This window comes from Lagenorhynchus albirostris, chromosome 1, assembly GCF_949774975.1.
Source record: "Lagenorhynchus albirostris chromosome 1, mLagAlb1.1, whole genome shotgun sequence".
Classification (NCBI taxonomy): domain Eukaryota; kingdom Metazoa; phylum Chordata; class Mammalia; order Artiodactyla; family Delphinidae; genus Lagenorhynchus; species Lagenorhynchus albirostris.
In genome coordinates this window covers 75,731,241-75,746,181 of record NC_083095.1, presented here as the reverse complement: position 1 = coordinate 75,746,181, position 14,941 = coordinate 75,731,241, and the positions used below count along the sequence as shown (strand labels likewise).

The following is a 14,941-nucleotide window of genomic DNA, read 5'->3' as shown; positions in this document are numbered from 1 at the left end:
CGCTCCTTCCAATCAGCGGAGAGCGACGCACGTCGTTGCGGAAATGACGGCAGTTCCGTGTCCAGTGGGGCGGTGGGAGCGATGAGGGCACTGAGACCGTGGTAGGCGTTGTGTGAAGATGGAGGTAGGCTCTTCAGAGTTAGAAGGCTGGCGAGAGAGCCTGGCTAACGGGGTTGAAGCAGAGGCGGGAAGCCGGGCGGAGAGGCTGCTGACGGGAGGGGCGAGAGAGCAGGGTTTGGGGAGTGATGTCATAATGTCGGGGTCAGAATCTGTCGCTCCGAGCCAACTCCCTGCTTCCCCTAACTTATCCCCGCGGCTTTCTTTTGGTTTACAGTTTCCCGGAGGAAATGACAATTACCTGACGATCACAGGGCCCTCGCACCCCTTCCTGTCAGGGGCCGAGGTGAGCACGAGCTGCCGACGCTGCGGGGGGGAGGGCGTGAGGCAGCGGCGGGGCCGGGTGGTGGGGAGGAGAGCGCGGACGCCAGGGGCCGGGTGTTGGGAACGGGGTCCGCGATTGATGTTTGGAGAAAAGTGGCAGCTGCCTCCACAGGCTATGAGGACCATGGGGATGGCCCGGGAAGCTGCTGTCATCAGAAAAGCAGGACGTTGGAAAAGACCGAACCTATTTCAGACTGATCTGGATTGGAATACAGAGTGGAATTGTCTCCTTTCGTGGAGGAGAAATAACTACAATAATCCTGGGAGATCGCAGCGGGGAGAAATTGTTTAAGCCAAAGAAATTTGAGACAGGGAAGGAATTTACCTACCAGAGGTTAACTGTGGAATGTGTTCATTTTTAAAACATACTTTGTTGAAGGGGTCTTTGTTTCATTTAAATTTCCTACCCAGTGATTTTTGGAAAAGTTAATAGTTATGTTTACTTACATGGTGTTAGCTTGTTTTGCTAGTGACAGGATGAAAGGAAATAGTTGCCAGAAAACATGAAGGGAGTTGAGTAGACCATGCATTTCTTTTTTTTGAATAAATTTATTTATTTTACTTATTTTTGGCTGCGTTGGGTCTTCGTTCCTGCGTACAGGCTTTCTCTAGTTGCGGCGAGCGGGGCTACTCATCTTTGCGGTCCGCGGGCTTCTCATTGCGGTGGCCTTTCTTGCTGTGGAGTACGGGCTCTAGGGTGTACGGGCTTCAGTAGTTGTGGCGCGCGGGCTCTAGAGTGCAGGCTCAGTAGTTGTGGCGCACGGGCTCAATAGTTGTGGTGCACGGGCTTAGTTGCTCCACGGCATGTAGGATCTTCCCGGACCAGGGCTCGAACCCGTGTCCCCTGCATTGGCAGGCAGATTCTCAACCACTACGCCACCAGGGAAGTCCCTAGACCATGCATTTCTGTTTGCCAGTGACTCAGAGTTTGGGCAGGTTACTTCACCCTTGTATGTCACAAGTTTCCCCAGCTGTCAGATGGCTGTAATAATAGTTTTTTATGATGATGTGAAGTAGAAGTAACGATCATGGTGAGGTCCTTTAGTATTCGTGGAAGAGTTTTAGTTGAAATATTGTCGTAAGTGTATCACTTGCTTAGGCAAGGCAAAAGAGTAAGATGGAACAGAAAAATAAATCTTTCGGTCTTTGAGAAACTGAAGTCTTGAACTTTGTACTATCTTTTGAGGATTTTAGTTTTTTTAAAAACGTTGTGTAAACCATTTGCATCAGTGTTTTGTATCTAGAATTATCAATTGCTGTTGAATGAACTTATAACAAAATTTAATGTTTTCGTGGATGAGAATTAGATTAGCAAGGAGCATTTGCTTTTTTTAAACTGCTTTATCGTGATTACTATTCATTATTATTCTTCTAAGCCGGGGAAAGTGTGAATCAGATAAGCAGCAAATTTAGAAACAATATAAAACAAAAATCTGTTTGATGCTTTGCTGTCTCTTTGCTAGTTTCTTCTGAGTGATATCTCCATGGTTTAATTTCACTGTTTGGAGTGCTGTAAATTTCACATTGGGCTCATCCACATGAAAACGCATCATTGCCAATTTCTTCTGAATCAGGTCTCCACATTTAAATTTCTTTTTATTTATTTATTTATTTATGGCTGCGTTGTGTCTTCATTGCTGCGCGAGAGCTTTCTCTAGTTGCAGCGAACCGGGGCTACTCTTTGTTGCAATGCTGGGCTTCTCTTGTTGTGGAGCACGGGCTCTAGGCGTGCAGGCTCTAGAACACAGGCTCAGTAGTTGTGGCTCATGGGCTTAGTTACTATGCGGCATGTGGGATCTTCCGGACCAGGGCTCAAACCCGTGTCCCCTGCATTGGCAGGCAGATTCTTAACCACTGTGCCACCAGGGAAGTCCTTAAATTTCTTTATTTAGAGTGTTGTAAATTTCACACTGGGCTCATCAAGAAACTTTCCGGGTTTGAGTCTATCCTTTGTTTTTGCTTTTATGACTTTAAGAAATGTTTTAAAAAACTATTTTGCCAAGAAGCTCATAACTAAATTTCAGTGGATTCCTTTAGCCTAGAGCCCTGTCAGTGTTAACATTTCTCCTTGTCATTACAACTTCTTCACCTTTCTTTCCCCCCTTGTTTGTTTGGTTTTGTTGTTGTTTCAGTTTTTTAATTTGTTTTTCCTTTATTTCAATTGGTTTGTGGTTTTTGTTTTTTCTGGTCTTACTGTGAGCCACCCCAAATATGTCTTAGAACTAGATAAAGGTAATTAAAAAAATTTTTTTCTTTTAGAAGAGTAAGTTTTAGAGTTTTCTTGCAAGAAAAAGAAATGTCCACAAAAGTAATAACCATAAAAAAGTTGAAAAATTGGACTTCATTGAAATTAAGAACCTTTTTCTTTTTTTTTGTTGCACCATGCGGCTTGTGGGATCTTAGTTCCCTGACCAGGGATCAAATCTGGCCCTGGCAGTGAGAGCACCGAGTGCCAACCACTGGACTACCAGGGAATTCCCGAAATTCACAGACTGGGAGAAGATATTTTAATACATGTATCTGGCTCATATTCAGAATATATTCAAATACTTCTGCAGAATAAAATAAAGAATCCCATTTTAAAATGGGCAAAATATTTAAACTCGCACCTCAGGGCTTCCCTGGTGGCGCAGTGGTTGAGAATCTGCCTGCCAATGCAGGGGACACGGGTTCGAACCCTGGTCTGGGAAGAGCCCACATGCCATGGAGCAACTAAGCCCCTGTGCCACAACTACCAAGCCTGTGCTCTAAAGCATGCAAGCCACAACTATTGAAACCCACGTGCCACAACTACTGAAGCCCATGCGCCTAGTGCCCGTGCTCTGCAACAAGAGAAGCCACCGCAATGAGAATCCCACGCACTGCAACGAAAACCCAACGTGGCCAAAAATAAATAAATTAAAAAAAATAAAATAAATAAACTTGCACCTCACAAGAAAGGATATCCAAATTGTTATTAGGCGTATGAAAAAGTGTCATTGTCATCGTCACTCATTAGGGAAATGCCAATTAAAATCACAATGAGATACCATTTCACACCCATCAGAATGTTGAAAATTTAAAAGACAATTCCAGGAGTTGGCAAGGATATAGATAACTCTTAATCATTGCTGGTGAGAGTGTAAATTGATTCAACTTCTTTGGAAAACTAGCATTATCTACTAAAGATAAACATATACCTACCCTGTAACCTGGTAATTCCACTCCTTGATATATACGTAAGAGAAATGAGTGCATATACTAACCGAAACATGTTCACAGCAACTTTATTTATATAGCTAAACAGTGGAAACAAAACCAGATGTCTATAAACTAATTTGTTAAAAGGAATGCAACACAGCAATAAAAAAGCATGAACTACTAATAAATGCAACCTGGGTGATCTCAAAAATATATTACTGAGTAAAAGAAGCCAGACAAAAAAGGGTAGACACTATAATAGTTCTTTTTTTTTTGGCGGGGGGTGGCGTACGGTGCACCTGACAGCATGCGGGATCTTAGTTCCCTGAGCAGGGATCAAACCTGTGCCTCCTGCAGTGGAAGCGTGGACTCTTAACCACTGTACTGCCAAGGAAGTCCCCATGAGTTCATTTTTTAATGAAGATCAAGAATAGACAACACTAAACTATGCTGATGGAGATCAGAATACTGCTACCTGTTGTGGAAGGGAGGGAGTATTGACTAGGAAGGAGCATGAGAAAATCTTTTAGAGTGATGGAAATGTTCTGTATCTTTATCTGGGTGGTAGTTAATTGGGTGTTTACGTATGTAAAAATTCATTGGGCCATACACTTAAAATTTATGTGCTTTACATAAGTTATGCCTCAGTAAAATAATAATAATTTTTTAAAAGTACATGTCCAGAGAGGAAGGCTTAGCATTTATTACAGCATTGCTTGAGATAGGAAAGCTGTATAATCTGAAGGGAGTTTAATCTTTCTGTTTCTCTTGTTTAGGCTGGCACTTAAATAATGATATTGTGCTTTGAGCACTCTGGGGAAATAAGTTATAAAGATAACTATCCTTAGTTAGGAAAAGTAATCATTAGAACCAGTTAATGATTTCAGGCTGAATAGTTAAAATTTTCACTACTGTATTAGTTTTTAAAAACAATTAAACTATTTTAATAATCTGTAGTACCGGGGTAATGTTGAATAAATAGGTGTTTGATTAAAATAAATTTCCTTAAAATGAATAATCTACACAAGAAAGTACTTAAAGAAATACTGGATTGTGTGCTTTGATATAGAGGAATGTGAAAAGATAGGGAAATGGTATTTTTTAATATTTTGGTTCTCTCAATGCTAAGCATCCTTGCTTATAAAGTGTAATTCCCAAACTGCTTTCTTCCTCATAAAGGCCCAGGAATTTAACAGAGAAGGAAACAAAAGCTGAGTTGAGAAGGTAGTGGTATCATGTTCCTATTTCCACCTTCTGTGTCCAAATCATTTATTTTTACTTTAATATTTGCTACAGTTTTATCTTTATTTTATGTTTGACAATCTAGAGTATGATTTACTTATGTGGTGAATCCACTAAAATAAAATAACTTTAGATATTGGATTTACCTATAATCTTAGAGATAACTTGTGGTAGTAAAAGATTTAGAGTGGATCTCTATTCTAGTATGTGTGTGGTTTACCTTCCTGTATTCTTGATCATTACCATTATTTTACTCTTCTTTTTTAAAGGAAGAAACAAATAGAACAAAATCAAAAAAAACACCGTTAAAGCCACAGATACTGAATAACAAAGCTGTTTGCACATTCCAGGGGGTGGTACATAGAAAGAATGTCTTGTTAATTGGTTACTATGGAATCTCTACATGTCTGGTTTTTTAGTGTACTCCATGAGAGCGCTCCAGATAGTTTATGAGGGCTGGTCCTTTGCAGAACACTGGTCTCCTGTTTTGGATATGAGTTTTTATTCTTTTTCAGTTCTCATTAATAGTATCATTTTCATATCTTGGCAGAGTTGCTTTTTTATTGTGGTAAGCAGAATAGGATAGTCATTTTTTGCTTTACTTTTGCTGTATCCTCTTAAAAAATTGTATACCACTATTATACAACTATAAATCTAGTGCAGTAAATGTTTCCCCAGGTCCTTTTTCCTGCCCCTGTAACTTTTGTTTGTTTGCATGAGAATTTGGTAAAAATCTTTGTACTCTTCTTCCTGAAAAATGAGCACATGAACTTAAACTGAAATCTCAGAAAAAAATCATGGACCTGAAGTTAACAACTTCCACACAATAACAAAAATGAGTTGTGTACTGAGAAAAGTTCAGTTCTTGGGGAGAGTTTTAGTTTTTCCTAAAGAATTGTCTGCTCCCATGCTCTTTATGTATGCTCCTCTCATGTTATATCACAAATTTTTACCATGCTAAGTAAAATAGTAAGGCTCTTGGAGGAGGAAAATATAGAAATGAAGCTATATACATATCTTTTTGTCGTTTAGGAAATTTCTCTCAGTGTGATGTGATTTCAGAGAAATCAAGCATTTCACAGGCATGCTCTTTCTCCCTGGTTTTACTAGCTGGAAATATTCTTTCTAGCAAAATTTAAAAATGCTGATATTAGTGAGACCCTTTCTGGGTTTGGAAAAGTCTTGAGGAATTCCTAAAGAATGCTTTACTTAATCATGAAAAAACCCCCGAAACTGTGAGTACCTATTTAATTTGATCTGAATCAGTTGGTATTTACTGTGCCATGTGACAAGGTTGATAGAATTTAAAGTTTCTAAAATTCCAGCAATCTGTGGTAATTGGTTGGGGCAGGTGTTAAGTTAAATAATTAGGATATTAATATTATCATTAAGCAGTTATATATATCAGGCCATGTGATAAAGTTTTGTATACTAAATCCCATAAATCCTCATAATAACCATATAAGGAGATTACCATTACAAGTCCCATTTTATAGATGAGGAAAATCCATTCAAGGTCATATAGTAAATGGCAGAGAAGGGACTTGAACCCAGATCTCTGTGACACCAAAGTCTCTTGCCATTATTAAGGCTCTGTTGCTGCAGATGCTGCCATTTTAGTTTTTTAGTGTCAAAAGGAACCATAACATTTAATGTATCTTAGGTCAGACATTGGTCTGTAGCTCCGTGAATTGTGGCGTCATTCAGAATAGAAATAGTGTATTATTATTGTAGTTGGACTCAGAGGAAGGATTTGGGTCTTCACCTGGAATAATTTTTTTCTTCCTTTCTTGCAGAAAGTCTTGTTCAGAGCAAGACAGGAATGTGTTCAGGAACTGTTAGAGAACCAGTTTGCCCTCTGGCTATATCTCTTAATGAAGGTTTTTCTCCTCACTCTTATCCTTATCTTAGCATTGTTGGGTTTTCCAAAAATCTTGTACACATGGAAATCTTATTTGTTGTTAGTATCGTGATTTCTAAAATGGAGAAGTGGTAGGAAACTCTTAAGTGCATATACTTTAGAGGGCATAAAGTTCCCATGATCCTTTTAGGATCTGCTTCAAAGGAACCCAAAACAACAGTCAAAGTATAATTGTCTAGTTGACAATGAATTTCTGTGGTCTAACGGTTCCGGTGTAGTAAGTATGAAATAACTGCTGTCTATTAGAATAGAGAGATTTTAAGCATCATAGCTAAACAGGTTATAAAGGTTGGGTCCCTACTAATGGTGCTGAAAGAACCATTCATTAGACCAATAGGCAAAATAGTTTAGGACAACCAAGATGGTAAAGGTAGAAAAGAGAGAAAAGAACTGAAAATTGTGATTGATGTTGGCAGCCTTGTGACATATGGCCAAGGATATGAGGAAGATTTATTTGTAAAATTAAATAGGTCCTAGTAAATTGATAACAGAAATGGGATCCACGCCAAAAAGAGGTACACTGAGAATCTCCAGTACTCAGCCATGTTCTTCACTTAGCAGTATGCAGTTCCTCCTCTTCCCACTAAGTCTTTTTCCCTTTTTTTCCTCCCTACAGACGTTCCATACACCAAGCCTGGGTGATGAAGAATTTGAAATCCCCCCTATCTCCTTGGATTCTGATCCCTCACTGGCTGTCTCAGATGTGGTTGGCCACTTTGATGACCTGGCAGACCCTTCCTCCTCTCAGGATGGCAGCTTTTCAGCCCAGTATGGGGTCCAGACATTGGACATGCCTGTGGGCATGACCCATGGCTTGATGGAGCAGGGCGGGGGGCTCCTGAGTGGGGGCTTGACCATGGTAAGGGGCAAGACATTATCAGGCTTACCCAAGCTCATGGGCATGGTGTTAGGGGAGACATAAGTAACTCTATTCCCTGCTACACTTGGGTAGTATTTATTTTCCATTCTTCTGGCTAAAGGCTCACCAACAAAGACCTCGTTTCCCCTGAATAAGTGAGATGTATCATCTGAATCAATTTTACTTGAAAACTGGTTTAAAATTGTAAGATGTCCAGTGTTAACCCTGAAATGAAAATGATTTATTGGGATTTTTGAAAGAAATGTTTTTTCCCTACTACTATGGCTTTCATATCCTAGGATTCAAGTGTGAGTGTGATTGCTGGCATGCTGAGGGATGTATTCAAAAAACTGTCTGAAACCAGAAGTATTAATTGTGGATTAGTATGTGTTATAAATCAGTGTATTTGGGCTTCTAGCACATCTCATTAGTAGCACATCTTCACCCACTGTACTTGATGCCAAACATCTCTAACATTGCCCTTATGCACTCTGATTTGCCTGTGTATTGCCGCTTTAAGAGCCGTTATTTAGGAGGGTACAGGGAGAAAGTTTTTCATTCCCCTGTGTGTCATCACTCTCTCTAGATTACTGAATAACTTACTTGCTCTTTAAATTAACTTGTCCAAAATTATGACTTCTTTGGTTATTTTTAGTTATTTTGGAATAGGCCTTTGAGGTACAAAGAAGTGACTTAGTACTCAATTTGTAATTTCTGTACTTTATTAAAAAGCTTAATATGTTTTATATGTAGACAAATTATTTGATGTTTGTTTAAATGATGATACTTTCTGGGTAAGCAGAGGGTTTATAAATTGTCCTGAATTCCGGTGGGGGGAAGGGAAGGGTAGTGCTTTTTATATTTAGTGTTTAATTAGTCCTTCTGCTTCTCTCAGGACTTGGATCATTCTATAGGAACTCAGTATAGCGCCAATCCACCTGTTACAATTGATGTACCAATGACAGACATGACATCTGGCTTGATGGGGCATAGCCAGTTGACCACCATTGATCAGTCAGAACTGAGTTCTCAACTTGGTTTGAGCTTAGGGGGTGGCACCATCCTGCCACCTGCCCAGTCACCTGAGGATCGTCTTTCAACCACACCTTCACCTACTAGTTCACTTCATGAGGATGGTGTTGAGGAATTCCGGAGGGTGAGGCATTCCCTGCCAAAATCAAATCTGCCATATTATTCTGGGATAAAACTCTTGACCTACAGCTCCTAAGTATTCTTTACTCCTGCCCTGCTGTCTCCTCTGCTCTTTTCTGGGTATGGGGTCCTGCCTCTCTAGTCATAGTTTATAATGCTCCTTCCAATCTCCATTCTTATTGGTCCTCACGTACTTTACTGTCTTAATCCTATTGCCTCTACTTTTAGCATTTCTGAGAATTCCATTCATGTGACTAGTTTACCCCATATAAAAGTCCTTTTCTTTCAGTTCTCCCGACATGATACTTCTCTTCTTCTTGTAATTCTGTCTCTTTCCCCCCCCACAGCAACTTCCCAGCCAGAAGACAGTTGTGGTGGAAGCAGGGAAAAAGCAGAAGGCCCCAAAGAAGAGAAAAAAGAAGGATCCTAATGAACCTCAAAAACCAGTTTCAGCATATGCTTTATTCTTTCGTGACACACAGGCTGCCATCAAGGGACAGAATCCCAATGCCACTTTTGGGGAGGTTTCAAAAATTGTGGCTTCCATGTGGGACAGTCTTGGAGAGGAGCAAAAACAGGTGAGCAAATAACAAGGAACTAGTGGTTAGTGAATGTTCAAGTTTTAACTTCCTTATGTGTTCTTATTTCATATCAGCTCTTTGTTAATGGCATTCAAGATCATCCTTCATCTTAAAAGTTGCAGCCGTACACTGAATCCCAAATACCCATCTAAATACTATAGGGAGTTCCCTGGTGGTCCAGTGGCCAAGACTCCATGCTCCCAATGCCGGGGGCCCCGGTTCAATCCCTGGTCAGGGAACTAGATCCCACATGCCACAACTAAGACCCGGTGCAGCCAAATAAATATTTAAATATTTTAAAAATAAATAAATAAAAACAAATTTTAAAAAAAATTATTATAAAAAACACTGAATCTAACTTTCTATGCCTTTTTTTTCTATCTGTAAAATTAGGCTATTCTTTGGTGAGTTGCATGCTGTAGCTAACTCTAAAATCCACAGCCAAGTTTGAATTTTTTCATTGGCCTCATATAAACTTGAGAACTATAGTTAACCTCCCTAAATTTAACCTGGATTAAACAAATGAAAATTGTGATACTACATGAATATAAGATACAGTTGAAATTGAAGATGGCTATATTATCATTACCCTACACTCCCCAGGTCTTCTTATTTCTTAACCACTGGACCACCAGGGAAGTCCCCAATTTATTATTTCTTATGATTCTGTAAATTGGTTGGGTGTTTTTCCTGGTGTTCTTAGCTGGGCTCATTCCTACAGTCGTACCCAAACAACAGCTGGTATAGCTTATCAAGATGACCTTGCTCCCGTGCCTGGCAGTTGGTGCTACCTGTTGGCTGAAATGCCTTGGTTCTCTTTCACATGGTCTCTCATCCTCCAAATAGGCTAGACTGGCTTCTTTACACTATGGCAGAGTTAGAGCAGTATTCCAAGAGAACAAAAACAGATGTCCCCAAGTTCTCTTTTTGTCAGTTCAGCCACATTCTAATGGTTAAAGCAACTCACAGAGCTAGCCCAAATTCAAAGAAATGGGAAATAAGTTTCAGCTGTTGATGGAAGACTAGGTATGCGGCACAGGAAGAATTCTTGTGGCTATCATTGCAAACAGTTTAGCACATTTCCTTAAGGGAAAGTATACTGGTTAGACACAATCCCAGACTAAGCAGACTACTCATCTTATTGGGGGTCAGGATTTGTTCTGGTTACACAGGTGTGAGCAAGGGTTGCTGTTGGCTTTAGAAGTGTAGCTATTCTGCAAGCCTACTGTTGATTGGCTGGCTTTCAGATGCATGGTCACTGGAAAGTCTGCCATGGTGGCTGTCTTGATTACTAGCTTTCAGAAGTTGTCAATATTTAGACTGAGATGAATTGTCTTTCATTGATGAATGATGTAGGATTATCAGTCTTTACTAGGAGTTTGTGGACTTTCTAAACAGTCTGTCTTTCATGCAGGTATATAAGAGGAAAACTGAAGCTGCCAAGAAGGAGTATCTGAAGGCTCTGGCTGCTTATAAAGACAATCAAGAGTGTCAGGTAAGAAGACTGGGGTAGGTGGATACTTAAACCAATAAAAACATTTTTAAAGCTGTATATCAGCAATTATAAGAAGTAAATACCACCAAAAACCTGTGGAACCTATTAATAGTATATAGTTATTAAAAGCTCAAAAATATGTAACAGGTTTCCCATTTGTTTCCATTGTAAACCTTGCCAAACAGTCTGAGTTTATTTTCATTGTTTACTTTAGCCAGGCAGACACATGGCTGCTCTTTTTTCTTTCTTTCTCTTCGTAACCCCCGCCTCCCCAATCTGTGATGTACATTTTCTTGGGAGGTGATTAGAGTGAGTATGTCCTGGGGAAGAGAATAAATCTCCTGATTTTTTTTTTTTTTTGGTCTTCTTTTAGGCTACTGTGGAAACAGTGGAATTGGATCCAGCGCCCCCATCACAGACTCCTTCTCCGCCTCCTGTGACTACTGCTGAGCCAGCCTCTCCAGCAGCAGCCTCAACAGAGCCCCCTGCCCTGTCTCCTTCCATTGTTGTGAATTCCACTCTTTCATCCTATGTAGCAAACCAGGCATCTTCTGGGGCTGGGGGTCAGCCCAATATTACCAAGTTGATTATTACCAAACAGATGTTGCCCTCTTCTATTACTATGTCTCAAGGAGGGATGGTTACCGTTATCCCAGCCACAGTGGTGACCTCCCGGGGGATCCAACTAGGCCAAACCAGTACAGCTACTATCCAGCCTAGTCAGCAAGCCCAGATCGTCACTAGGTCAGTGCTGCAGGCAGCAGCTGCAGCAGCAGCTTCCATGCAATTGCCTCCGCCCCGACTACAACCCCCTCCGTTGCAGCAAATGCCTCAGCCCCCGGCTCAGCAGCAAGTCGCCATCCTGCAGCAGCCTCCCCCGCTGCAGGCCATGCAGCAGCCCCCACCTCAGAAATTTCGAATCAATCTACAGCAGCAGCCGCCGCCACTGCAGGTCAAGCTTGTGCCTCCACCCACTCTAAAAATGCAGACTACCTTGGTTCCACCACCTGTAGAAAGGAGTCCGGAGCGGCCTGTGAACAGCAGCCCTGAGACCCACACAGTGGAGGAAACCTCTCCTGAGACAATCTGTGAGATGATCACAGATGTAGTTCCTGAGGTGAGCCTCTGTTTTTAAGTATTTCCTCTAGACCAGTGAAAATGTGTAAGCATTTTTGGTTGACCTAATAAAAGCAGGGGTTGCCACTAGCATTTAATGCCTGGCACAACTAGGCGTATGAAATATCCTGTCAGTTCCCTGCAAGATACTCTGTAGTGTTCTTGGTGAGAAACATTAAGAGGGCCTCCTATCCTAGACTACTCCTTAACTAAGCAGAAGTAATACGGTAGTCAACTAAAGATATATCCTAAGCATAGAGTTATTTTTCAGGTGTCTTACCCAAGGATCCAAAGCTTTGGAGATAAATCCTTCCATTTCTCTCAAACCTTGACTGCTTGGCTTGATGTTTTTAAGTAAGGGGATGGGTAGGGAATACAGGTAGAAAAATTCAACTGGTTAGTATCATTGAGTCTTTTCAGAAACAAACAGATGCCAATTTACCCTAGTTTTAATTTGTACCTGACCAGTAGTCATTTTGAAATATGGGTCTGTTTGTGACTATAGTCCCACAATGAATGAAGCAGTCATTTTAAAGAAAAATACCACCCACCCCACCCCTTCAAAACCAGGAAACTATTAATCTCTAAGTTTTTTTCCTTTTTGCTAATGGCACCACGTTTTATCTTCTTAGTCTCTGATCTTAGTTGAGGTGACCCAACCTCTATTCACATTCTATTGATTTGATATTTTCAGAGGAATATTATTCAACTGTAGAATAAAGTCAGTGATGGGTAAAATTAAGATTAAACACTAGCAGTATGGCAGCATTCCCCTTATAGGAAGCATCTTCATGTCAATCTGCATGGCAAAATTCTAAAGCTGGATATAGAGAAGACCAAGAACTCACCTTCTTTTGGAAGTGTACCCCCATCTGTGAGGGACTGTAACATCTGTTGCTCCATTGGATCCTAGAGTTAATTTGACTAGCTGGCTAGCTAGGTAAGTAGCAATCCAATCCATCTTTGGTGCTCTCTCCCTCTCACAGGTTGAGTCTCCTTCTCAAATGGATGTTGAATTGGTGAGTGGGTCTCCTATGACGCTCTCACCCCAGCCTCGATGTGTGAGGTCTGGCTGTGAGAACCCTCCCGTTGTGAGTAAGGACTGGGACAATGAGTACTGCAGCAATGAGTGCGTGGTGAAGCACTGCAGGTGAGCTTACAGTTCCCCTTCTTATAATTCAAGTATGACTAAATAAACTGTGTTGGAAAACACAGTAACCCTGAGCATATAATCAGTACCACCTTACCTTTGGTAGAGTAGGTTGCTATATACATCTGATTGTAGAAGCTGCTAGAGAAGTTCCCCTGCTTAAAAAAAGCTTACATTTGCCATGTAGATAAAGATGACATAATGAGCAGTTCACACTTTTCAGTTACATTACCTCTGTGTGTGCTCTTTAAAAATATGACACATCAAGCTGGTGGTGACTGAATCTTAGTTTAGCTTATCTCCTTAGTGCAAATCAGACCTCTTAGGGAATTAGAATTTGAGAAGGAATGGATAGGCGGTAAGTAGCACAATAAGGTGCTAAGTATAGGGGGAAAGGGAAGAAGTTCTGAAGATTTTCCCCATTTCCCCAGTTTTCCTGAGATTGACCTACATCCATGAAACAAGGCATTGGTATTTCCTATCTCAAATCCTCCAAAGTAAATTAGGATTGCCTATACTTCTGACTCTTAGGCCCACTGCCTTTATATTCCTATTGGGTGATATATGTCAACCTATTTGTTTAAGACAAAGTTTTAAAAAGAATATATCTAGGCTGTAATTCTGAGTTTGTGTGTATCTTTTTCTTTCTTAGGGATGTCTTCTTGGCCTGGGTAGCCTCTAGAAACTCAAACACAGTAGTGTTTGTGAAGTAGTCCTGTTCTCCAAGCCAGTGAAGACTTACCTGCTGGGAACATGTCCACCGAGCCTGTTTTTAAAAAGACAAGCTGGGCTTCTGGTAGTGCCTGATCTCAACCCATGATGGTCCTTTATGTCCTTCACGTTACTCCCCTTTTGTCTCTCTTCTACAGGGGCCAGGCTATGGAGCAGGGCCATTGAGTTTGCTGGAATTGCTTTTTACTTTCACGTACAAGCAGAGATATCAGTGATAATAACAGGGGAAAGGGTGAAGGGCATATGAACAAGCAGAACATAGGGGTGGTGGCTAGGGGTGGGGAATTGTTTGAGGAAAACTTGTTGGTATAATTGTCATAGGACTTGCCTAAAATACTATTAAAATGATAGGATAATACTCAGCTTTGAGCCTAGGAGAAAACATCACTGTGTGCATCCATTTTAAAGGAGCTAAAAAAAGGCTGCATTAAAGGTTACCTCTTAAATAGGGAACTATTACTATCACATCTGCACATTAATTACTTTGAGAACAAAGGTTTTCAACATAGTAAGCACACTGGGCTGTAGAGAAAATAACATCACCTAGGAGCGTCTTTTATTTATTTCTCTGCAATATTTCTGTAGTCAACGCTCTTATCTCAGTTATCACAGTTTATGAGTGCAAAAGGCAGAACTCTACATCCTTAATATAAGAGGTTTCACCAAAGTTTAAAGAAGTTGTGTTCACTTGTGTTTGATGAAGTATCTTTTGAAAGATAGGCCAGAGGTGTTTTCACTTATATAATATATAGGCTAATTCTCTGCATACTCTAGGCACTTATTTAAATTTAATGTAAGATGTGCTTATTTCACTTTTCTTGGAAATAAACGAATAATAGACTAGCAAAGCCACATAGTTGTAACAGAATAAGCAACATTTCGAGCATGATAGCCCTAGTGATGATAATCTTAAATGAAACTCAAATCTTACCTTAAGAAATGTTGTCCCAGAGAACCCCCTTCTTGATTACCATGTTTACTAGCACTAATTGCTAATCACTTTGATCCTATACAGTATAATCAATATTTTAATGTTTTTCAAGCATTCATTTAGTTTGAACCCTTATAGCAA

The 14,941-nt window shown here is 40.4% G+C and overlaps 1 protein-coding gene across 5 annotated transcripts; it reads left to right on the top strand.

Moving 5' to 3' along the window:
* Positions 1-27: 27 nt before the first annotated feature.
* TOX4 (TOX high mobility group box family member 4) lies at positions 28-14,536 on the top strand. Of its 5 annotated transcripts, none has more exons than XM_060146191.1 (11): positions 78-124; positions 335-403; positions 5,896-6,098; positions 6,660-6,743; positions 7,401-7,643; positions 8,539-8,799; positions 9,143-9,373; positions 10,791-10,871; positions 11,245-11,988; positions 12,974-13,137; positions 13,790-14,536. In XM_060146191.1, exons 4-11 carry the CDS (start codon positions 6,738-6,740, stop codon positions 13,848-13,850), a joined length of 1,791 nt encoding a protein of 596 aa, XP_060002174.1. In that variant the 5' UTR covers positions 78-124; positions 335-403; positions 5,896-6,098; positions 6,660-6,737; the 3' UTR covers positions 13,851-14,536. The 5 variants fall into 5 exon arrangements, with proteins under 5 accessions (XP_060002168.1, XP_060002174.1, XP_060002185.1 ...); XM_060146197.1 differs by lacking the exon at positions 78-124 and adding an exon at positions 4,801-4,845 and having other exon boundaries at positions 345-403; XM_060146202.1 differs by lacking the exon at positions 6,660-6,743 and having other exon boundaries at positions 80-124.
* The last annotated feature ends 405 nt before the right edge of the window (positions 14,537-14,941 follow it).

What these genes read in the sequence shown, in the direction of transcription:
- TOX4 (XM_060146180.1), top strand. Translation starts at nt 7,278, where the DNA reads ATGGGATCCACGCCAAAAAGAGGTACACTGAGAATCTCCAGTACTCAG. An exon ending in TTGGAGAGGAGCAAAAACAG is followed by an intron (nt 9,374 to 10,790) that starts GTGAGCAAATAA and finishes TCTTTCATGCAG; the next exon opens with GTATATAAGAGGAAAACTGA. An exon ending in AAGACAATCAAGAGTGTCAG is followed by an intron (nt 10,872 to 11,244) that starts GTAAGAAGACTG and finishes GTCTTCTTTTAG; the next exon opens with GCTACTGTGGAAACAGTGGA.